We start from the raw sequence: 25,605 nt of genomic DNA on the forward strand, positions 1-25,605 counted from the left end.
TGTTGACGATGGGCTTTAGACGTTCACATATTACGGCAGAGAAGATTTTGTAGGCGATGTTATGTAGACTGATTCCTCTATAGTTGGTGCAGTTTAGAGGGTCTCTTTTTTTCAGGATCGGGCAAACAATACTAAGGTTCCATTCATTGGGCATTTTTTCTTCCGATCACATCTTACAGATAAGTTGGTGCATGCTCCTAACCAACTTATCTTCACATGCTTTAAAGAGCTCGGCATTCTAGCCATCTGCTCCAGTGGCTTTTTTAAACTTCAGCTTAGATATGGCAATCTTTACTTCGTCTAAGTCGGGAGGACGGGATTGTTGGTTTCCGTCGTCTATGTTGAATGGATCATCCTGCCTGACAGCGGAATTCGGGTCGTAGTCGCCGTTATACGGTCCTTCCATATCCTCAGTATTGACTGTATCATTCTTGCAGCATTCGGATCTAGGTTTATGGACTTCTGAATTCCGTTTCACCAGCTCATAAAACTTTGGATCTTTTTGAACCTCTCAACATCTTCGACCGCACGCTTCTCTTCCTTTCTCTTTTTCCTTCTTGGAAGTCGGTGTTCCTCTCTCCTCTTTTGCTCATCTTTGCTGCTTTGCGTGCCTGTTTTTTTGGCTGTATTTACTTGCTGAAATTCCTCATCAAACCAAGGGTTCCTTGTTGGTGGTTGCTTGAAGCCCAGCACGTCAGAGGCGGCTTCTTTGATTGCATCTTGGCAATATTTCCACTGGTTTTCAATACATTGTGTTGGCGGCAGAGAACTTCGAGAGACGTTACTTGTAACTCAATCGGAAAAGGATTTGGCTTTCTCCTGCGATTGTAGCCGCATGACGTAGTACCTTCTCCCAGCACCTCCCTGTTTTGCCCAGCCTATCCCATCGTATTTCCTGGGTGCCAGTGATGTCTGCTTTATAGCAGTCTAGGGCCTCTCCTAATTCTTCGGTCGCAAGTGTTCTGTTAAGGGACCTTACATTGGATATCCGAAGTTTGTTGTCCTTATTTCGTTTGCGTTGGTTTTCAACAGTAAATCCGTTCGTATCCGAGGCTTGTTGGTGCCCCCCCCCCAACCCCATCCTGGAGGGCCAGATCCTTAGTATAACTCCAAGGATGGGGAGCCGGATAAAACTGTTACTTATAGGTCTGGGCTCCGATTAAGTCGAAGAAGCCCTATAAGGTGTTTACTAATTAGTTTAAGCTTACTGGAATTGTAGACGCCACCGTTGATTCCATCTCGGGAATTCCTCCGCTGCCGTCTGGATAAGGAAAGGTGCCGTAATGGAAACAATCCTCCCCCCTCTCTCGTTTGCTGCCCCAACAACTCTTCACTGGGGTTGGAACCCAATTTCCAGTTGAGGTACTAGGCACCCGATGTTCACAACTGGGAGGTGAGAGTAGGAGTTGATAGGCAGATTGATTGTGTCCTCTTGAATGCACATGTCTACAATTTGATCATTTGAATTTAAATATTTGACTTAATTTATACCTGAAATAAAAATTAAAAGATTTTTCTTTTAAATTAAAAAAAAACATTGTATGTCAAAGTTTTAAAAGTCTACGAAGAATATTTATTTTAAAAAACTCAACATCTTAAAAATCTGTATAGATATGTGTATTCATTCAAAATCACAAGTTCATATGCATACAATTATGAACAGCAAAGTTTTATTTCTGAATGTTCCCAAATTGACCTTAAAATAGTTGAACTGATTTTGATGAAATTCAGCAAAATATAAACCAGATGTTTCTCATTTGTAAAGTTAAGTCACCAGCTTCAAGCCCTTCATTTTAAATTAAATGGATCTTCATCTTTGCTTATAATACTGTTTGTAGAATAGTAAAATAAGATATAGTGGTCTGGATGATCTGAAAGTGCAAGTTTATTTTCTTTTAGGAGTGACAAGGTGTCAGAAACACAATTATTTCAGAAATGTTACCAACATTTTTAAATTGTCCTTACCGATGCAAAAAGTTGTAATGATGGCGAAAAAAATGGTGCTTTCATTGGACTTCCTTTTTGTAATTTAACCAATGCAAAAAGTATCAGCTTTTTAACTTTTCTATCACAATTATACCAATCACAAAAGTATACAACTTCAGATAGTTTTAAACACTAGAAAAAAGACGTATAAATAAAAAAAATATACATAACTGCAAATATTTTAAAATTTTACATTTTTGTTAACACTTTCCGCTCCAAAGCAACAAGCGAAAAGATGATTTGTTATACCAAGAACATAGAGTAAATAAATAGTTTTGAAAACTCCAGAAGCCTAAAAAAAACATTAAAAATAGAATTTAATTTGCAAAAGTAAATAAATATTTTATATTTGCCAATAGAAGATTAATAGAAAGCAATGCCAAAAGGATGCTTGCAGATACAAAATGTATAAATATCATAAACGTATAAACTCGATTGAAGCTATTAAATATTTCAATAATTTTCTGCTGACGTCTTATAAGTGCTGAGAGGTCGTTGTAGAGGATTTTACTTCTTTTAGGATCTAATTTAAAACAAAGAATATACTCAAGTTGATTATTTCACGGGAAATAACTTCAAGTCATTTAGAAACTAAAGAAACTTCACTTAAATGTGAATTAGATGATATCGAAATATGAGATTATTTCCACAACCAGTACGGAAGTGACTGATTCAAAATAATTTGATTTATTTCCCACCACAGCGATGAATGCATTTAATGTGTGAAATTATTTCCCGTATGGATTTATTTCCAATGTGATGTTATTTCCCTAGAATTCGTATTAAATTATGTTTGTATAGATCTTATACCCACCATTTGCTGCATGAACTCTAAAAGTGCTTTTGAAGTCTTCTTGCAAGCACTGATAGGCTACAGATATGTACATGCAGAAGCATAAGAATGTTCCATCAGTTCCAGACACTGCAAATGTTGTTACTAACCCAGAATAAGCCAAAAAGCAGTACATAAATGAATACATCGGCTTATTCATTTCAGTCATGTCTTCATATGGAAGGCTTTACAAAAAAACAGTCTTATTTGAAAAAATAACCTTCATAGTAAAATGCTCTTTAACTTACGCTGCTTTATAGGGTAAATCCACCCAAGTATTTCGTTTCTCATTTACAAAGTATTGATAGGCCCAAACTACTATTGGCTTAAAACCAAATGAGACACTTGTTGTTATAGCATTTATGTAAAGCACACTGCAGCACATGTTGTTAAAATAAGAAATTTTCCTAATAAGGTAGTTTTTCCTACTGTCTTTTGTATCTATGGAAATTCAAATATTAGAAAGATAAAGTGTTTTTCTACCTTGTACTCTCACCTGTTTTACAATGTTCCAATAGGCTGTTCAAAATAAGTTCAAGATCCTTACGATAAATTAGAAAACAAACTAATTTAATCCAAGTGACCAACTTAGTTACACCCGGTGAGAGTGCATCGATAGCCTCTAGGAGGCTTTTTCGTAACAACCAAGAAGATCGAATCTCTCCCAAAGCTGCTGTCAGTAAAATTGTTAAATGTAGAACCAATTTGATTTTAGTAATCCGATTTAAACGGTCCAAAGGCCAGCACTGTAGAAGACCTAAAATCCACCTGCTGATACGAAAAAATGAATCTTCTATTGGATCCAAACGGGAGAAATTAAAAACACCGGGAGACATTTTGTTTTAATTTTTCGAATAATAACTGAAACCGTAACCGGTGGAAGGAAGCTTTTATAAGGACAACAAAGTAACAGTGCATTAGAAAAGTTGCAATTAGTTGGGAGTTAACGAATCGATTTATTTTTATATCATAAGCTTTTATCTTGGAATTAAATTGGTTAATTTGAGAATTTAAAATTAAAATTTAATTTTGTTAACATTAAATATTTATATTGATTATTAGGTGGTTTTGAAATATTTTTCAAGTTGTTTCTATTTTTAGGATTATTGTCTTAAGCTATTAAACGTCAATAGCGAAATAGTTGTTACTTTATTTAATAATTCTTTATGCAATTGTTGGATCATATTATAAACATTGGTATAGAAGTAGTGATGAATATCTGAGCATAAACACTTTAGAAAGCGAAGAGAAGCACGAAGGCCATCATAAGACAGAAAAGACCCGTAGCTTCGGAAAGGCGAAACCCAAGATAGCGTATAAGAACAACTGTTGCTTGATGGATGGATTCCTGGCATAACCGACAATGAGAACCGAATATTGTTCCGATACCAGCACCGGAACCTGATACAATGGTTGCAGTGGTTGCAGCACAAGCACCAATTAATTTGGCAGCCCAATCAATGTCACGGGTGACTGGAGTGCTCTGGAATGACCTGACTTGTGGCATTAAGAATACAAGGGTTGTGTTCTGGGCAGCCAATGTTTGGCTTTGGCTGATAACTACGCTGCTGATTGGTCGCTAGTAAGCCTTGGATCCTGGATGTGGAGCAAGTCAATTTCGTTATAACCAGAGAAAATATTTTGTGGGCCATCAATACTTTTTCTCCATATAAATCCCCAGGCATGGAACAAATTTTCAAAGGATGTCTTCTTCTCAAACTTGTGCCCATGTCGTGCAGACAGGTCAAAGTAGTTTTTATCCCGAAAGTGGGTAGGCGAGGTCATGCACCCGCGAAGGATTTCAGACCAATAAGCTTAACATCTTTTGTGCTTAAAACCTTGGAGCGCATTCTTGATTACCATATTCGAATTGTATCGAACTTTGGATTAGACGTGTCTCTCCCTCGGCTAGCAATTTTAATCAATTTCGAGTTAAATTTACGCAAGTTTCTTTTTTAAGTTGTGTGCCATTTCTATGCCAATGAAGTTTTCTGAACAATAAGACCCGAAAAAATATAAAAAGTGATCAAATTGGATAGAATTAAACAAGTAAACCAATATATTGTGAAGATCATTGAAAGTTAAAACTTTGTTATTTTTGTATTTCTTTGTTTGATTTATCATACCGAACATTGAGTGTTTTAATTTAAATCTTACCGTGCATACATGTCCAGGCAAAAACGGGGTAGAACGAATTCCACAATTGATGATCAAAATATTAAAAACTCACCTCGAACATCAATTGATTCTCCTTACCAACTGAGTAAAAAAATGGCCGTGGACGATAAAAGCTTATTTAACAAAATGAACCAAAATACGAAAAAACAAAGTGAGTTAATTATTTCACAACTCTCAAATAAAATTGAAGAAAATCACCAAGACCTCACGCAAAAAATTGACCATAAATTTGATGAGCTTCAAAAATCTATTGATTTAATAAACACTAAAATCGCGCAACTCGAAAAACAACAGACCGCGGCATATATTGACATAAGTTTGCTTAAAAATGAACTCAAAGAAATAAACACAAGACTTTCAAACACAAACATTGATCTAACAAACAAGCTTTCCGAGCTATCATCTTTGAGTAGTGAACTAGCCCAAATAAAATTAACGCAAGAAAATATTGATAATAAAAACGTTTCGTGTGATGCTGTTCTTTTCGGAATACCATATTTAGAAAATGAAAACATCAAAACGTATATCAATCACTTATGCCACGACTTAAATATTCTACCACCAAAATTAATCAACTCGTTTCGAATACGCACTTCACAAAACGTCAACTCTTCGATAATCCTAAAATTTCAGTCCGCATACGATGGAAACTTTATTTTGACATCTATTGCACGTTACCGAAAGCAACATAAAAAGCAATTAAATTTGAGTAATTTCGGACTAGATTCTGAAACGACTGTGTACTTACGCGAATGTCTGACAAAAAAAAATAATAACATTCTCCATGCCGCACTACATCTCAAGAAACAAAAACAACTTTTCTCCGTGTTTACAATGCGTGGATTGGTATATATTAAACGTCACTCAAATGATGCACCAGCCAAGGTTGAGAACATTGGTGAATTGAATAGCATTGCCAGCCTCCAAACATGATTGCAGCTTTAACAAACCAAACTATTTTCGAACATTGTTATTTAAATTTTAATATTTTTTTCCTTTATTTTGAATTGTCTATGTTGAATTTCCTTATTATTAAAACACTTTGCTTTTTAAATTTATAATAATATTTCTTATTTTAATTTAATTTCAAATTTTCTTCATAAACTTTTGTCGGTCTATTTATTTGAATTTTCTTTTTTTCAGTTTTGTTGTGTATAATGAATAACTCAAGTAATTTGCATTCTATGGTTAGGGTCCTGAGTAAGCAGAAATGTGGTCTTAGGGTTTGTCATATAAATGCTCAAAGTTTGTTACCGAAAATTGACGAGTTTCGTGACATTTTTATTAATTCAGATGTAGATGTTATTTGTGTTACTGAAACATGGTTAAGAGATGATATTGGTGACGAGTTGTGTTTTGTTGGGGGCTACCGCATTTTTAGGAACAATAGAGCAGATCGTGTTGGTGGTGGTGTGGCAATATATATAAAATCTTCTATAAAATCTAAACTAAAGTTTTCTTCTGAGAGAGGTAGTCCTATTGAATATTTATTCGGTGAGGTTTTTGGAAGCGAAAGCAATCTACTTTTAGGAGCAATTTATAGGCCAAATAAGCATATAGAACTTTCACAATTTTCTGAACTTTTAGAAGAAATCTCTCTGGGCTTTCCAAATATAGTTTTATGTGGAGATTTTAATTGCAATCTACTAAGCCCAAACATTTTAATTCATAACATGCGTGCACTCAATCTTATCCCAGTTAATACTGTGACTCCGACTCACTTCTTTGAGGGGGGCGCGACACTGCTTGACTTATTTTTGGTTAGTGAGATTAGGGATGTGGTTTTGTATGATCAACTTTCCGCACCGGCTTTTTCAAGGCATGACTTAATATTTTTGACAATAAAGTTTAATCTTATATATGCCGTCAAACAGATTTCATATCGTGATTTTAAGAATATTAATGTTCTGCACTTGGAGGAAGATACAAGAGCCATTAATTGGGATAACATTTTTTACATGCCTTCTTCCAATGAACAAGTTCAATTCTTAACGAACAAGATAAATCTTCTCTACGACACTCATGTTCCCTTGAAAACAAAAATTTTGAAACAAATTGATAAGCCCTGGTTTACAAATAATATAAGATCGTTAATGCAAAAACGGGATCATGTTACGAGTTACGACTCGCATTTTGTTCTCTTCGGAACAGAGTTATTGCAGAAATTCGTACAGCTAAATCTCAAATTTTCTCTAAGCATTTAAATGTTTCACTGAATGGGTGACAACTATGGAGAAACTTGCGAAACGTTGGCATTGGAAAGTTGAGAAATGCGACTGCTGTAGGTCTTGATGTAAACACACTTAACGAAGCATTTGCCTCACGACCGTCACTTTCGCCTTTGCCAATCACTTCTGGGGGTGTCTCGTTTGCGGAAGACTCAGATCATCCTGGTTTCGGTTTTCGAGCAGTAGATTCTACTGATGTTGTAGAAAGCTTACTCTCAATCAAGTCTAATGCTATTGGTCTGGACGGAATTGATCCAAAATTTATAAAAATGATTCTGCCATTTTTGCTGCCCTACATCACGTTTACATTTAACTCCATTTTAATGTCTGGAGTTTATCCTGACATTTGGTAGGTGGCAAAAATCTTACTACTTCCTAAAAATGCTAAAGGAACCGAATTCAGACCTATTTCAATTCTTTCTTATTTATCTAAAGTTTTTGAGAAAATTTTGCAGAAACAAATCAACGCTTTTCTTACGACTAACTCCATGCTTACCTCGCAACAATCTGGTTTCCGCAAAAAGCACAGTTGTATAACTGCGCTTTTGAACGTAACTGAAGACATAAGGCAATCGTTGGATAAGGATGATGTAACTTTTTTGGTTTTACTTGATTTCTTCAAGGCATTTGACACAGTTAATCATGTCATACTTTGTAACAAGCTTATGCAGCAGTTTAATTTTTCAACAGGCGCCACAAAGCTCATATATTCATATTTAAACAATAGAAAGCAAGCAGTCCAAGCTGGTGACAGTTTGTCCAATTTTCTACCAACGTTATCTGGCGTTCCTCAAGGATCGATACTGGGTCCTTTACTTTTCTCAATGTACGTAAATGAACTACCATCTTTGTTCTATAATAGTTCCTGCCACTTGTATGCCGATGACGTCCAACTATATCTAAGCTGCCCCTCGGACTTATTGACAATGGAGTCTCCAATGTCAATGAGGACCTTGAGAAAATTTTAAATTGGTCCCATTTAAATGGTCTTTTTTTGAATCCGAAGAAATCTAAATGCTTAGTTATCTCAAGAAAGAACTTAGATCTTGTTTACTTTCCTCAAATTATGTTAAGTAATGGTCCAATCGAATACGTACAGACTGCAAAGAACCTTGGCGTTACATTTAATCGATATTTGACTTGGGACGATCACATAAACGGACTTGTCGGCAAAATGTATGGTGCTCTACGTACACTTTGGGTAACCCAGTATTTTACGCCAGTAAAAACACGAATACTGCTAGCAAAGACCTTGCTTATACCTATTTTGATTTATGGATGTGAGTTATATTGCAACTGTAGATATGATAGTAAACGCAAACTTAATACTGCTTTTAATAATATCGTTCGCTATGCTTTTGGTTTACGTAGGTATGACAGAATATCTAATTATTCTTCCCTGTTATTAAATATGCCCTTGGAAAATTATGTAAAACTTCGTTGTTTAATCCTCCTCTCCGATATATTGCACACACAACAACCACAATATTGTTTTGACAGAATATGTTTCCCCACCTCTAACAGGACTCGTCAACTAGTTCACCCTCGCTATACATGCTTAACTTCTGAGCGTCAATTTTTTGTAAATTCAGTTCGCCTCTGGAACTCCCTTCCACGCTTTATTAAAGAAAATTAAAACACAACAAGACTTAAAAAGGACTTAATAAATTACTTTTCAATTTAAAATTATATTACATACTTACATAGACCGTATAAAAAGTTATTAAACTTTTCATATTATAATAATAATCATAATATAAATAATTGAAATGTCATTTAATTATAATAATTACATTGTCATTCTCATTTATAAGCTTGTTACTACCTTATAAGATATTGTATCTTACAGTTACTAAGCGTTCAAAATAAAATAAATAAAATAAAAATAAATAAATAAATATTAGAGAAATCCTAGTTGGACGACCTCTCGAAAGCTCTCAGCATGCTTATCTTAAGGGCAAATCTACGGAGACTGCCCTCCATGAGGTAGTGCGTACTGTAGAACAAACAATCCATTATAAAACATTTACTCTTGCCACCTTCCTAGACATAGAAGATGCTTTTTACAACGTCCTTACAGAATCCATAGAAGAATCGCTCGTTAAGTTCGGTGTAGAAGACGTCATTCGAGAATGGAATATTTCCATGCTCAGTGGTAGGAAGATTAAAGCCACTCTAGGCAATACAATAGTAACAAAACACGTGAGTAGGGGAACACCTCAGGGTGGTGTCCTTTCGCCTCTTTTATGGCTTCTGGTCATGGATACAATTCTCGTTAAATTAGAGCGATGTGGAGTGAAGGCGGTAGCCTATGCGGATGATTTGGTGCTATTGGTCTCAGGAAAGTACACCTCTGTGATTAGTGAAATCACGGAGTAAGCTTTGAAGAAAGTTAGCAACTTGGCCACGAGTTGTGGACTAGGAGTTAACCAAAGTAAAACTGAACTGTTGCTTTTTACCATCAAAACTAAAGTACCGCCCTTCACGATACCTCGACTCAACGGTCAAATCCTATCATTGTCTTCCAGTGCAAAATATTTGGGAGTTATACTCGACCCTAAACTAAACTGGAAACTAAATATTGAAGTACGGGTTAAGAAGGCCTGTGTTGCCTTCTACGCCTGCACCAAACTTTCGGCAAAAAGTGGAGACTTCAGTCGAAGATGATTTCATGGACGTATACAGCCGTAGTACGTTCAATCTTAACATATGGTTCGATTGTGTGGTGGCCTTCTCTTAGCAAAGCATATACATAATATTGATAAGCTAAAGAAGGTTCAGAGAACAGCTTGCGTGGGCACCTTCTTCTAGCAATTGACCTTTTTATTAAATACGTAGTTTCCTGCAGCGATATTAGGCTGAAGGAATCAAACAGCTGGTTGTCAAAACCTTATGGTCACAGCAACACAACGAAATTGATTCCCTCGGATATTTTCTCGGTAGACACTGACTACTGCACTCCTACTTTGAGCCTTAGTAAGGCTTTTAAGGTTATTTTTCCATCCAGAGAAAATTGGGAGGATGACATCGTGTCGATAGGTTTCGACACAACCATCTTTACTGACGGCTCAAAGATGGAGTGCGGAGTTGGTTCTAGGATCTTTTCCGAATCCCTAAATGTAGCTAAATCCTTCAGCCTTTCTCACTTTGCTAGTGTTTTTCATGCTGAACTGCTGGCAATAAGGGAGGCATGTAAGATACTTAAACTAAGCCCAAACCAAAACCGAAATGCGATTATTTTCACAGACAGCTGTCAAAGCCATTAACTCGGCCAAATCCTCATCTTAGTTGGTCCAGCAATGTCGCGATGAGCTAGCGAACCTGAATATTAACCTCGGTGTCACCCTAAACTGGTTTCCAGGCCATAGTGGTATCGTGGGAAATGAACGGGCTAGCCAGGCAAGGATCAGCCCTTCATAGCTCACTTGCGGAAATGGTTAACATTCCTCTTGGTGCTACGAAGGGTAAAATCTTTTCTATCTACCAAACTGAAACAAACCGAAGGTAAAGCAATTTACCCAACTGCATTATATCTAGAAGATATGGCCCACCTTTAATAAAACCCGTACAAACGATCTTCCATGCAGGCCAAGGCAAGATATAGCCAGGATTGTTGCGGTTTGTAGCGGACATTTGCCTATATCTATCTCCTACAACACCTTTTGAAGTTGTAGTGACCAAAGATAAAGTGAAACGATAAACCATTTCCTCTGCAAATGTCCTGCGTTGGCAAACACTAGAATGAAATGCTTTGGAAAAGCATTCTTTCACGAACTTGATGAGCTATTTGAGACAAAGATTAGAGACCTAATCTTTTTTCTCAATGGGATAAAATGGCTCTAACATAATCGCTATAAAGCTTCTCTATAAATCTATCCCTTTCAATCAAAGGTCAAACAGGTTTTCGGTATCAAAACGGAGCACTACAGCACTAATTGTATCTGAGGCTAGGAAATAAGTTGGTGATATATGTATGTATTGTAATTATTTTCAAAGACAAAAAGAGTTTTCCTTTTTAACTTCCCATACAATATTATATATTGTAACGTTGTACCAAACAGGTATATTTTTCGATGAAAATCCAATTAACGATTTTTTTATAAATCAAAAAAATGTCTTACCTAGAAAATTTTACGACTACAATATGATTTCATCTTTAACACAATTTGTGCAACGAAGAATAATGTTTTTGACTTTTGATAAAATTCGAAATGGCTGTTTTTTTTTACAAAAACTAAACCACCTAAATGGTAAACATTGATTTTCGACTGAAATATTTTTTCAAAAATTTGAGATTATAGCTTTTGTTGTGCCGTAATGTTTTATAACTTAATTGCGTATTTACATCTAGATTGATAAAACTTTGACAAGTTTGTTTAGCTTGACTATCCCTGTTAGTTTTCTCATCTGGGGGCAAATACAATGCAACAGTGTTTTCATGCGATTTGGTAATAAAGTTATCAATTTAAAAAAAATAAAGTTGTCATATGATAAAATAAGATGTCAATATCAGTTTTTGTTCGCGAGATATTTTAGTAAAAACAATCTTTACCAGAATTTTGAAGGCTTTTAAAGATTTGAAGGTTTTTTTGTTTAGGAAATATTTGCAGAGAAGAAAAAGATACAAAGTTGTCCCTAAAAAAAAATAAGACAAATTGATGTTCGTCGAACGAGACATCCTTTATTATACCAATTTAATGCTAGACGAAAAAAGATTCATCAAAATATTTCAAAGATTGGAAAACCGTTGGAATGAAGACTTTTCATCTTGTTAATGATTGAAAACTAAAGTTTCACTTTAAGAACTTCAAAAAGTATTTCATCATAATATTTGAGACACCATCGACATTTTTGCAAAGACTCTTGTCTTAGTGACAGAGGACTGAGGATACTAAAAAATGTTAACGTTTTCAAGAATAAATCTTGTACCACTTTTTTACTATTTTACTTAAAAAAATTAATTTTTATAAAAATTGAATACGGGTATTCTTTTTAGACGTGTAGTGTTCAAACTGAACCACTTTTTTTTTTGGAGTTGGTCTTTTTGACATCTTTTGACTCTTGATTTAAGCTCAGTTTGGTTTGCGATTATTTATTCTTTTATAAACGTTTTTTTATTAAAATAATGTTTCGGTTATCGTGAAGTCTCATCTCGCGGCCTTATCGTACGATTCAACAATACTTGACTATTTTTCTTGGGTTATGTAAAGTCTTTTGCAGGGGTGATTGACATTTTATTTTATTTTTATTTCATCAAAATCTTTTAACTATCTTGAAGCTAGACAAAAATTCTTAAAAACTAGTGTAAATTTCAAAAACTTAAACAAAATATCTTACTGGCCCTATGCGGGTGCTCAAATAATAATAGTTATCCATTATCCGTGGCATGATGGTAAGTGCGTTGGACTGTCATGCCAGAGGTCTAGGGTTCGATTCCTGCCTTTCCCATTTAAAGTCTTTTCACGGGTTCTTCTGCCTCTTGCGTGGAATTGACAAATTCTCCAAGAATAACTCTTTTCATGAAAAAGTGCTTTCTCAAATCAGCCGTTCGGATTGGCATATAAACTGTAGTTATTGTAAGAGTGTTGAGAGTTGTAAGTGACTAGGCCCTAGCTCTTAACGGACTTTTGCGGCACCCAATTTTTTTATTTAATCCATTATCTTATAAATACTGTCGTTCGGCTTAAGAATAATTTTAATACTAAGCTTAAGCTTTTTTTGTGTTTGTGTTTTCTTTTTTAAATAATTTTTTCTGGTGCTACCCCGACTGTCCGTAACCTAATCCTTAAACCTTTGTAATCAGGCCAAGACCAAATGCCCTAGACAATTTTAAATGACATTCTCAATTTAAAGCCACCAAAACTAGTTCTCCTGCCTCACCCTATCTCTTCGGTCCCTATCGGAAACAGTCCTACTGAACCGAAGGCGCTTGGCTCAGTCCAGTGCGAGGAGGTCTCGACTGTAAAGGAGTCGCCTATCTACAGTTTTATGACTGACGTGGTAGATTAGTGGAACCACCTCCCTATCCTGTATCAGCCCTCGATTATCTAAATAGAGAAAAGCTTCCTGTGGAAAGTTTCCACTTAAACGTGCACTTTTGCAGTTCTCATTGTTGGGGTAGTAAGCCCCAAAAATTAAGCTGTTATTCGACGACTTCACTCTCGCAATGAGACCCCTACCAAAAAACACCAGAATCTTTTCCATTTGAGATGGGCAATGATGAACCATACCGGGCTCCCATAAGCAATCATTGGCCGGATAAGGGTCATGTAGCAAATCACCTTCACCCTCCTGCCAAAACGGCTACTAAAAAACAACCGTTTTGTCAAGGCAAAGGCTCCCCTAGCTCTGGCCGTTTGTCTATCAAAATACAAGTATTGATCCAACCAAATGCCAAGGTACTTTACTACACTTTTATTCGCCAGTGACTGTCGATTTGGTCCTACGATCACTAGATTTTTCCAGTTCTTTCTCGTATTCCTTGAGGCTCCATACAGCAAAGTCCTGAACAGAATAGTTTCTCATTTCTGAAAGTTGATTTTCAACTTCCAGTCATCGCAATATTGCTGAATCTTGTCGAAGCCACACTGCAAAAGTCTTTTGATAACCTCAATTTTTAAGGCCGCCCTGTACGCAATTAGGTCGTCGGCGAACGCTATTACCTGAGTCAGACTTGCTTTCAGATCACATGTGTAAAAGCTGAAATGCGCTCCTGTTGAACACTATTTTTAATATCAGACAATTTTGACAATGAACATTAAGAATGTCATAAAACATATACAACAGTGATTTACTTATGCCAAGTCTGGTTAACTTTAGATATAGATCCTCTAACCATATGGTGTAGAAGGCCTTCTCCAAGTCAACCAGACAAGTACCCATACATTGCCTTTTAGATTTGTTCCACTGGATATCAGAAACAAGCTTAGATGCAGCTTGAATAGTGCGAGGTGTTTAACATCTTGGACAAAACATTACTGACATACAGCCATAATTGCTGAAAAAAGTGGTCGAAAATTGGGCTGGAATTTCTTGAAGTAAGTCACTTTCCCAAATCGTTTTGAAAACACAATGACAAGCCCTTACAATTATAATAAGGCTTTATTCTTGGAGTGTAATGGCCATGCGTGCGTTTTATTTCTTCCTGCATGTCTCCCGTTTAAAAAAACACATTTCTGACATAACAGTTTTATTTCTTCTTGTAAACTTCAAAAACAAACGACTTATACGAGGAGATATTTGCATTCAAACTTTGTAAGAGATATATTTTCCATTATTGTTATTTATATTTATTTTTCTTTTCATTACAAAATTATTTCGAAAAGCAATAATTAAGAATTGTTTTTAAAGACTTGAAGCCATCACAAATATTTTATCTTTATCAGCTCACAAAAACGACTTCATCAAAGCAATATACGATCCCGTAGTGCTGAGAATCTGAAAAAAATATATTATATCTATAGTTGTTTAAAAAAACAACGTATTAACATTTACATAAGTAAATATTAAAATCATATCCTTTTGTATTAAAAAATCAATGAAATAAAATAAAAAATACACGAAATGATAAACAAACTCACGCCCATAAATGTTGGCAAGGATGGCGTAAAAAACGGCACATTGATTGTTGCCGGCCTTTGGGCACGAATCAATATCATGAGGATCATTCTGCGTGTTTCCGCATCGCATTTATACCATTCAACCAGATACACCGAATCGCATATTTCCAAACTCTGAAAAATATACGCGCAAAGCATATTTTAATCGTGTGTTGTGAAAACCTTTTTTTCCTTTTTCCGGTGCAACAAAATACCAAATTAAAAATTTAACCAAAAATTAAAAAAAAAATGAAAAAAATAAATTATTACGCTGTCGTTCACATAAGTCCCACCGATGCAATATAAAAATAATTGCGAAAGTGCTGCTATGCTATAGCAGACGTACAACACCAATCCGATGCCTGTATTCTGCAAAAGATACACGCGACATACACAAAAGTGTATGTTGTTAAATTATTTACACGAAAGCTTGTTTAATATAATTAATTTAAATGATTGAAGAAAAATATAGGAGGATAGGGATATACGAACATATAAGAGATCAATGACGCTGAAGCACACGACAAGCGACGCTGACAGGAAATGCCCCATGATGATGGTCGTGAAAATGTCCTTAAATTCATTGCACAAATCGATGACCTCATTGTGCCGGCGAATAATTACCTTCAATTCTTGGCGCATTATTTGATTGTCCCGTCTGCCTGCTTTTTCATCTGATTATTATTTATCAAAAAAAAAAAATATAATAATAAATAAATAAATGAGCAAAAGTTGATTGAATTAATGTTTTTTTTCTGTTGATTCACATTTTGTATTAATTTTGAATTTATTGGATTTTATATAAGAATTGATGAACTGCGATAAACTTACGATATTGCAAATGGCCAAAAAGTTCCTGGATATCGTATTGTATCATTCGGAATAAGGCACTGATGTAGAAACAGAGGCCGACGAAACAACCATCGACTCCACAGAATGTAAATACTGTCATGACGCCAGAGTAGGACATGGAAATGTATGTCAGAGGATATACCGGATAGTGGGTGAGGACATTGGGAAGTCTGTGGAAGAAAGTTATAAAGATTCAATTTATTTGTAAATAAATTTCCAAGGGCATGGTTCCTTAAGGGTTACTGATGATGGGCTACTGACGATTTATGACTTTTTTAAGAATTGTGCGAAATTGTAAATCACATTTATGTTTATTAATTATTTATAACCTTAAATTTAAATAAAGGGTATCCTTGGCAAAGTCTTTGAACTGGTTGTTGTTGGTAGGTTTTACACGATCAATTGAATGTAGAGGTTAGTCAAGTAAAGTTCTCAGTTTGAAGTTTATGACACTTAAAAACTAAATAGCTTCTTGGTCAAAAAAAATGTTTTCAAAGAAAGCATCAGTTGAAGTCCCTTATGTTGTCTCAATCTGCCTAATGTCAAACGCTTGTCTTTTTGATAAAACTAGATTCTTGGGCATGACATTAAAGTATGATATCAGTATTTGAAAGAGAGTAACTGCCTAGGATAAGTCTTCTTATTTTTTCAACATCGCACATCGTCCAACGAAATGAAAAACATGCTCGCGCTTCTTCAAGTTGCACAGGTTGCATAAAATTAGTAAGTCCTCGTAGTGAGGAATGTAGTTCAGACTTAGGAGTTCTCCTCTTAGCCGGAACATGCACGAAATTTGTTCGATGGTATATTTTTCGTGGAAGTAGTTTCTTTCTCGGAAATCGTAGTTTAGTCTACTGTAAATAATGCGGTGCAGTGAGCTTTTGGCTTGCTTCGCTTATTGCATTCTTGAGGCTTCATCCAGACGAGCTATTAGACAATATAAAGTTGGCTTCCAAGAGGCAAGGATACAAAACCTTAGGTCAACATCCACCTATTCGGCTGGAACTATCCACTTAGGGATTGAATTGTTTGAAGAACTACTTTCTTTTGGAGACAATAAATTGGCATATCCAAAACTTGAGGCTGTAATCGACCTGCAGCTTCAGTTTTTTTTTATAAATAAAGGCGATAGAACAGACGTTTGCAGCATGATCATGTAGTTTGGCGTTTTTCCACTTGTTCATATTTATTACCTCCCCAAACTTGCGCCGCATAAAACATTACTGATTCCGATACAGCTTTAAAATTTATTGGTATGCGTAATTTCCTTATTATTAAAGCATTGCTTCCATGCTACGTTAAAAACTGTTTTCACCTTAACAAGTTTGTAAGTGAGATGTTTTTCCATGCTTAAGTTCTTAGTAAAGCAGAGTCCCAGATATTTGTATTCTTTCACCAAATCTACTCTTTCACCATTATAGTGCCATTTCTCACTTGCACCCAACTTTCATCGCCATTCTTTAAAACCTTCACTTTGGATGTACTTAAATTTACCACTAGGTTCCACCTTTTTCAATATTCAGCAAGCTTATTTATCATTAGCTGAAGAGACTGCGAGCAGGAAAATGTCGTCAGCGAAAAGAAGAGGTAACGCCTGCGTACTCGATTTCTGCTAGTACTGCTTCGACGATATCATCAATGAAAAGTACAAACAAGCTTAGACTGAGTGAACAGCCCTGTCTAACTCCTGATTTTGTGTGGAACCATTCTGATAAGCATTAGCCATTCCACACTGTTGCTTTGGTAGTCTTGTATAAATGTTGCAATAGTGCAACGAATTTAAGCGACATTCCCATTTGAAAAAACTTGTAAAATAGGCCACGGTGTCGAAAGCAGCTTTGAAATCAATGAAAAATGTAAAAAGTTTCTATTTCTCGATAAAACGAGTCAGCAATCGAGGGGAGTACGAAAATGTGATCGACGGTGCAGTATTCCGATATCAAGCCAGCTTGGAACTCGCTAAGCAGATTATTAGAATGTATCCATTCACTTTGGAATTGAACAACATTTGTAGATCTTCTAGGGACATTCACACCAGTCCCCCAACAAGTGTTGTGATAAGTAATGCGAGACATCTTCTAAAGAAAAACAAAGCAGCTGGTCTTGATGGTATTCCCGCAGAATTCCTAAAAGCAGACCCTGAAGCAGCTTCCCGTATTTTACTTAAACTCGTGCAGGCTGTGTGGGAGAGTGAAACTTACCCATGGGACTGGAAGATGGAGTTATTGTAAAGTTACCAAAGAAAGGAAACCTCAAAAATTGTAATAACTGGCGCGGTATCATAGTTCTGTCTGTTTTAACGAAGTTAATGGCAACTATTGTTCTGGAGAAATTTAAGTCCACGATTGAGTATACCCTCAATAGGGACCAAACGGGGTTTCACAGTGGCCGATCGTGCATCGACCACATCAACACCTTGCAAATCACACTCGAACAATCATCTGAGTACCAATCACCGCTGTATCTAACGTTTGCAGATTTTGAGAAGGCGTTTGATGGGGTCAATCGTGAATGCATCTGAAGATCGCTTATTGCGCGAGGAATCCCTGAGAAAATTGTCGCTGTTATTATAAAATCGTACAACAACGCAAGGTGTTTTGTGTTGCACAATGGACAGCCTTCTGAATCTTTCGATGTGTGTCAAGGAGTAAGACAAGGAGATGTCTTGTCACCAATTCTGTTTTTGCTGGTGATTGACGATGTAATGACAGCCACTGTGGGTACAAATAAAAGACATAGTATACAATGGAGTCTGCTTAACAAGCTTAGCCACATAGGTTATGCTGACGATATATGTTTCATGGCAAACAACATGGCAGGCTTAGATCAGATGTATCATTCGCTGCAATTGAATGAAGAGATGGCTGGCTTAAGGATTAACACAAATAAGACCAAATTTATGATCACGGGCCAAAGCACACAAGTTATTCTAGGGCAGTGGACCATAGAGGAAGTCAAGAAGTGTAATTATCTGGGAATTTGTATAGCTCTCGATGGCGGAACGGACCTGGATGCTTACTTACTTACTTAAGGTGGTGCTACAGTCCAGGGCGGACTTAAGCCTCAACCAACAAGCGTCTCCAGCCAGCTCGGTCCCTAGCTAGCTGTCTCCAGTTTCACACGCCAAGTTGGTTGAGGTCCTTTCCCACCTGAGTGCGCCACCTGAGTCGCGGTCTTCCTCTACTGCGCCGTCCCTCGGGATTGTATTCGAAGACCTTCCGGGCTGCAACGTTGATGTCCATCCGCTTTACATGACCCAACCATCTAAGCCGTTGGACTTTAATTCTGCTAAGTAGGTCAGTGTCGCTGTACAGCCCGTACAGTTCGTCGTTATATCTTCTCCTCCATTCTCCATCTATGCACACGGGACCAAAAATCACCCGAAGAATTATTTTCTCGAAGCATCCTAAGACTCTCTCGTCTTTCTTTGACAGGGTCCAGGCCTCAGCGCCATAAATGAGAACCGGGATGATGAGTGTCCTATAGATGGTGATTTTACATGCTCGAGAGAGGACTTTACTTCTCAATTGCCTTCTAAGTCCAAAGAAGCCTAGGTAGACAAAGTCCTTAACTACCTCAAAGTTATAGCTGTCCATGGTGACGTTTTGTCCAAGACATCGTCGTTCAGTGTCCTTTTTTGATGACAGCATATACTTGGTCTTGCACTCATTGACCACTAAACCCATCTTCTTCGCTTCCGTCGTAATGCTCAAACACGCTCCACTGACATCACGCTTTGATCTTCCAATTATGTCAATATCATCTGCGTATCCGAGTAATTGGATGGACCTTTGGAAGATTGTGCCTCTAGTATTGACGGTTGAGTTTTGCACAATTCTTTCCAGAACGATATTGAAGAAGTCGCCTTGTCTTAAACCTTGATAGAGCAGCGTGAATTCTCCATCGTCATTCTGCACAAATGGATAAGTTTGACAGGGATGCCAAAACTAGACATTGCTCTGTAGAGCTCTTCTCTATAGATGCTGTCATACTCGGCTTTAAAATCGATAAAGAGATATCGATTTGAAGTTCCTGGGTTTTTTCCAAGATCTGCCGTAGTGTGAATATTTAGTCGATAGTGGACTTTCCTGGTCTGAAGCCACACTGAGAAGGATTTATCAGTTTGTTGATGAACGGCTTCAGACGTTTACATAATACAATCGAGAGGATCTTATATGCATTGTCAAGACCAGGTAGGCGGAATTGTTGATGTGCGTCGCCGAGATTGAGTGGTTCTATCTCCCTTACAGCGGAATTCGGTTCGTCATCGCCGTTATATAATTTGGAGAAGTAATCTTTCCATATTCTCAGCATCGACTGCGGTTCTACTACGATGTTCCCGTGATCGTCTTTACAGGCTTCGGTTCGTTGCTGGTACCCTTGGGAGGTTTTTTTACCTTTTGGTCAAAATTACGAACCTTATTCCTATGGGGACATCCCTCTATCTCCTCGATCGCGCGCTTCTCATGCTCTCTTTTTTTCCATCTAAGAAGCCGGTGTTCCTCTCTCCTCTTCTGCTCGTAGAGCTTGCTAGCAGCTCTAGTCCTTTTGTGCAGCGCCGTTTTGTATGCCTCTTGTTTCGCTGCGTGCGCTTGCCGGCATTCGTCGTCAAACCAGGGGTTTCGCTGTGGTGGCCGTGTGAAACCTAGCACTTCAGAGGCGGCATCTCTGATGGCTGCAAGGCAATGTTGCCACTGGTTTTCAATGCTTAATGCAGGAAGTGGTCCGAGTCAATGTTGGCCTCTCGGAATGTTCGGATATCCTGGATACTTGAGAAGTGTCGTGCGTCGACCGCAATGTGGCCAATCTGGTTGACGGTTGATTGATCAGGAGATTTTCATGTGTCTTGTGGATATTGAGATGTGTGAACTGCATACTAGCTACCAGAACGTCTAGCCTCACATCGAAATCGATCAGTCTGAATCCTTTGTTGGAGGTGGTGTCGTGTAGGCTGTATCTCCCGATTATGCCACCAAAGATGTCTTCTCTTCCTAGCTTGGCATTAAAATCTCCTAAGACAATTTTAATGTCACAGCCAGGGCACTGCTCACATGTCTTGTCCAAGAGCTCGAAGAATATGTCTTTGGAAGGGGAGCCGGATAAACCGCTCCTTACAGGCCTGGGCTCCGAATATTTCGAAGAAGCCCTATAAGGTGTTCACTAAGTAGATCAACCTTACTGGAACTGTAGACGCCACAGTTGATTCCATCTCGAGAATTCGTCCGCTGTCGTCTGGATAAGAAGAGGTGCCTTAGTGGAAACACCTCTAGCCCCCTCTCTCGTTTTCTGCCCTCAACAACTTTACACTGCATTTAGAACCCAATCTCTAGTTGAGGTACTAGGCACCCGACGTTCACCGCGAGAAGGTGAGAGTATGAGTTGATAGACAAAAGTCTGTTTTAAGAAAAACCTGTGGACGCTTGTGTCCTCTTAATTGCACATGGGTTTCATTTGAACATCGTATATTAGCTTACTTTTTTGAAAAATTTACCTTCCCGCCTTAAAAGAGGAAAAAGACCTCCCTTGACATGTTTTTTTTTTGTTATTCTGTTGGTCCATCTTCTCACTTCAGAGCTATGGCAAACTTACAAATTTTGATAATTTATTCGTCGATAGTTGATCAAAAACGTATTTTAGCTGATTTTTGAACAACTGTATTCTGAAAACCCTTACATATACCGTCACAACTTTAGGCCCAAATTATGTGAGATGAAAAATAGTATATTTTAACAGGTCTCTCTTTAAATGCTATTCATTTTGAAACTGTCATATTTTGACATTTATAGCAGAAGTTCGACAGTGGTTAAAGAGAGCATGGTCTATTAGACAAAGACTTTCCTTTAAATCATCTTGAAATTGTGACTAAAGCAGGTATTCGCCGAACAATGGGATGATAAGATTTGAGCAGAATGTCAATTTATAAAGGGAAAGAAATGCGACAGAAAACAGAACACGACTTCAAGCCTAACGTAGAAGAACGGCCGAGACTAAAAAGCCCAACTTGAAAAGCGTCTTAAACAAAGTGCAATGAAGATTATCTTGTTACGTGGCTCCTTGATTCACTAAAATCTGCACGAAGGTCTACAGCTGTAGCTTTGAATTCCTAGCGCAAGAATTGGATTTTTCCCCATCAATTAAAAATTGATAATTGTAGAAGCAGACTTCCTTTAAAAATATTGTTCTCCATGTTATTCTAATAAAGGGTATTAAAAAAAGATATTGATATTGTATATGTTGCATGAGTCCAATTGTTCTAAATTGTTTTTGGGACATTCTTGATGTTGCAGTTTAAAAATAACAATTAAGAAAAAGGTGTTTCAGCGTTTTTCAAAAAAAAATATAATACACTTTTCCAACTTCAATTTGGCCGGGAATTGGCTTCTTCTTATCGTGCTATCCACAACTTTTAGGAACTTAATTTTTACTCACATCATTTTAAATGGTAGATCCAGGGTTGCGTTTTTTCCATTCGATATACGAATTATATTATTGATTAACGGCCTGGTGTTGAAAAATAAATTAGTCGAATTTGCACTCACAAAAAGTATAACTGTCAAAATTGATGCTATGACAGAAAGTTTTTGTGCTATTTTCTTTTTATCCTCATTGGAATCTAAAAAAAATATCAAAAAGATTAAAAATAGTAATAAAAAATAACTTCACCACATTTTTGCTTGTTTCTCTCACCTGCTGTCAAAAGTTGTTCAATCCTTTCGATCATCGAATACAACTTTTCGCGGTGCACAAAAAATATCCACATTTTGAAGAGTGAAATCTGTTTGGTCACTCCAGGACACCAAGCTTCCATGGTTTCTAGAATTTGATTCAGTGTCAAAGCTCCCGCAATACATTCACCAAATGCTCCAAATGCCACCGCAGAACTACTTGCCAGAAAATGCAAAATACCAATAAAAGTTGGTACTTTCCTTTGAGGCCAACATCCCACAACTCGGAGGGAAAATCTTGGAATCAGCAAATAGGATTCCTTGATTGGCGTATCAGGTGATAAAAAACGAAATTTCATGGTCCAGATAAAAATTTGATTGAAACCAGGAATTCAGTTCGCCACAATAACGAACAAAACGACTTTTTAATTCTAGAACTTCTAAATGGCACTCCGTCCACAAAATGACATTGTCACTAGACAAGTCCTGATTTATATATAAAAAATATCACATTCGTAAATTTTTGATGAAGTTTTCTTTATCGAAAACCATAACTAAAATTAATGCTACTTTTGAAAACCACAACAACCCTCATTTGTGGGAGTTTTGTATTCCGATTTGAAAGTTTTTTAATTGTTTTGAAAACAATACCTAATGTTCAGATTAATTATACGAGTATGATAAAAGTTTTTCATGTGTTTTCTTTTTCTTTTTCTATTCTATTCGTTTTGATTTTGTTTCTGTTATCGTTTGTTGTTAGTGTTAAAAGAAAATAGACAGAAAAAAAGATTTAATTGGGGAAAATATTTAACAAACATTCAATTAGATAGTTTGAATATTTATTTGAAATTAATATTGTGAGTTCTTGAGAAGTGATGGGGTAGATGGTAAAGTTTCAAAAAGTTTAAATAAAAGTTAAATATTTTGCATATTAGTGGAAAGTCAGGCGAGAAATTGCATTATTTTGACTTAAGTCGGTATTTTGACTTAAGTCCCAATCAAAAAGTAGTTTCAATAACATTTCTTAACGAAATTTAAATCTGTTCCAACATCAAACAAAATGAAATGTCAACTTAACAATGATGTAATTTCTCTTATTCTTTCCTTAATTGACGCTACAGCGCATTGTGCTCCTGGGCCTCAAGTAATAACTTTCTTCAGCTTACTCGATCTATAGCTCGCTGCCTCCAGTTTCGAATACCAAGTTGACGTGCGTGGGCCTCAACTTGATCACTCCACCGGAGATGAGGCCTGCCTCTGCTTCTTGTTCCCTCAGGCTTGGTGTTGAATTCCTTAACTTCGATGTTCATTCAATCGACATGACCAGTGGCAAGTCGTTGTACAGCTCGTATATCTTATGATTATAATATCTTCTCCGCCAGAAGTTATTTGCCTATCGACACAAACCGGATCATAGATCGTACGCAGAACCTTCTTCTCGAAGATACCAAGAGATCTTTCATCCGCCTGGGAGAGGGTCCATGCTTCTGCACCATACAGCAAAACTGGGATCATTAAGGCTTTGTAAAGTGTGTCTTTGGTACTTCGTGATAGGGCCTTATTCCTCAACTGCTTTCTTAAGCCAAAGAAACAGTGCTTATCAATGTTAATTCTACGTTTCATCTCCACACTGATGTCATTTGCAGAATTAGTAGCAGAGCCCAGATAAACAACCTCGAAGTTATACCTGTCAATTTGCATGCTTTGACCAAGTCTACGGAGTGAATCGACTCTATTTGACGACATTAATTACTTCGTTTTGTCTTCGTTAATGTTAAAATTAAGACCCATTTTCTTTGCCTCAAACTCGATATTAGAGAAGGCACTCTCTGCTCTTTTGGTTCTTCCCATAATGTCGATGTCATCTGCATATCCAAGATATTGTGTGTGTTTTTGAAAGATTGTGCCACTTGTATTGGCGTTGGTGTTGCACACCACTCTTTCAAGAACAATATTGAAGCAACTACATGATAGCGCATCACCTTATCGAAGTCCTATGGTGATTTCGAAGGTTTCGGTTGAGTCTCTTCTAATTTTGACGCAGCAACTAGCATTTTCCATCGTAATCCTGATAAGTCGTATCAGTTTGGTAAGGATACCAAAACTCATCATGGCACAGTATAATTCGTTAATGTCTACATTGTCAAAAGCTGCTTTAAAATCGATGAAATCACGATGTGTTTCGATGTTATGTTTTTGGGTCTTTACAAGGATTTGGCGTAGGGTGAAAATTTGGTCGATGGTAGATTTTCCAGGCCTAAAACCACACTGGTAAGGGCCAATTAGCTCGTCAGTAAACGGCTTCCAGCGTTCACATGCTCGCTGGCGGAATCGTTGACTTCATCACCATTAAGCAGCTGGTTGAAATGATCTCTCCAGATTTTTAGCATTGACTGCGTCTCGACTACGGTATTCCCCTCCTTATCTTTGCAGGCTCCAGGGCAGCTCTTGACTCTTCTATAAAAGCTCCTCACCTGTTTCCTTCCCTTTTCTTGTCGAAGTATAGCTGGCGGGAAGATCGTGTCCTCCTTTGCTGCCACAATCTGTATGCCTCCGTTTTGGCTTTGTTTGCCTGAGCACATTTTGAGTCAAACAATTGCTTCCTCGGTGGCCGCTGTGAGAAATTTAGCACCTCTTCCGCAGCATTCTTGATAGATTGTTTGCAATGCTGCCAGTGGGTTTTTGGGCACATTTCGTCTGTTGAAGGGTTTCTCGCAAGGTTTAGGGATACTCGGTCGGCAAAGGCATTGGCGGTTTCCTCCTGCTGCAGTCTTCCAACGTTGAATCTTCTTTTGGTGATTGTTGTTCGCTTAAGAGCTTCCATGGATATTGTTACGCGCAGTATAGCACAAACTAAGTAGTGGTCGGAATCTATGTTCGATTTGGTTGTATGGTGTTTTTCTCGGCTAGGAAGTCTATAAGTCTAAACCCGTTTCCAGATGTGATGTCGTGTAGGCTATGTCTTCCGATTGAATTAAAATCTCCCAGTAAAAATTGGAAAGGGCATCGGCAAGCTGCTCTGATTTGCGTGGCTTAGTGAGTTTTCGTACGTTCCACTTACATACACGTATATCGTAGTCCGTTTTTCTTTTGCGGGGTGGGGGGGGGGGGTTTGTTGATGTTGTCAACATTATCAGTCCGTTTATACGAGGCTATTACTCGTGGTTTCATCACACTTTAAAATTTCCTTTCATGGCCGGCTTGTAAGGCCTGTGCATGACTGAGATCATTGGAGCTGGTTCTTCAGAGCGATTTTAATTTCTCTG

At 37.3% G+C, this 25,605-nt stretch overlaps 2 protein-coding genes across 2 annotated transcripts; both read right to left on the minus strand.

The window, feature by feature from the left end:
• Positions 1-1,583: 1,583 nt before the first annotated feature.
• LOC129951427 (odorant receptor 22c-like) lies at positions 1,584-3,663 on the minus strand. Its single transcript, XM_056063563.1, has 7 exons — positions 3,315-3,663; positions 3,067-3,259; positions 2,801-3,003; positions 2,340-2,509; positions 2,180-2,278; positions 1,966-2,118; positions 1,584-1,871 (listed from the first exon to the last, which is right to left on the minus strand). The coding sequence occupies exons 1-7, from the start codon at positions 3,652-3,654 to the stop codon at positions 1,821-1,823; spliced, it is 1,209 nt and encodes a 402-aa protein (XP_055919538.1). The 5' UTR covers positions 3,655-3,663; the 3' UTR covers positions 1,584-1,820.
• Positions 3,664-14,478: 10,815 nt separating this feature from the next.
• Positions 14,479-22,797, minus strand: LOC129951369 (odorant receptor 22c-like). The gene is made up of 7 exons (XM_056063480.1): positions 22,362-22,797; positions 22,104-22,287; positions 15,654-15,844; positions 15,315-15,496; positions 15,093-15,191; positions 14,805-14,957; positions 14,479-14,661 (listed from the first exon to the last, which is right to left on the minus strand). The coding sequence occupies exons 1-7, from the start codon at positions 22,696-22,698 to the stop codon at positions 14,611-14,613; spliced, it is 1,197 nt and encodes a 398-aa protein (XP_055919455.1). The 5' UTR covers positions 22,699-22,797; the 3' UTR covers positions 14,479-14,610.
• Between the last annotated feature and the right edge of the window lie 2,808 nt (positions 22,798-25,605).

Source organism: Eupeodes corollae, chromosome 3 (genome assembly GCF_945859685.1).
Source record: "Eupeodes corollae chromosome 3, idEupCoro1.1, whole genome shotgun sequence".
NCBI lineage: Eukaryota > Metazoa > Arthropoda > Insecta > Diptera > Syrphidae > Eupeodes > Eupeodes corollae.

Bases quoted from the DNA above. Each gene is read 5' to 3' on its own strand.
- LOC129951369 (XM_056063480.1), bottom strand. From the start codon at position 22,698: ATGAAATTTCGTTTTTTATCACCTGATACGCCAATCAAGGAATCCTAT. The intron at 15,497-15,653 runs GTAAGTTTATCG...AATAATAATCAG, and splicing joins TTTTGGCCATTTGCAATATC to ATGAAAAAGCAGGCAGACGG. The intron at 14,662-14,804 runs GTGAGTTTGTTT...TATTTTTTTCAG, and splicing joins CCTTGCCAACATTTATGGGC to ATTCTCAGCACTACGGGATC.
- LOC129951427 (XM_056063563.1), bottom strand. From the start codon at position 3,654: ATGTCTCCCGGTGTTTTTAATTTCTCCCGTTTGGATCCAATAGAAGAT. The intron at 3,004-3,066 runs GTAAGTTAAAGA...TTTTTTGTAAAG, and splicing joins GATTTACCCTATAAAGCAGC to CCTTCCATATGAAGACATGA. The intron at 1,872-1,965 runs GTAAGGACAATT...TTGCACTTTCAG, and splicing joins CATTACAACTTTTTGCATCG to ATCATCCAGACCACTATATC.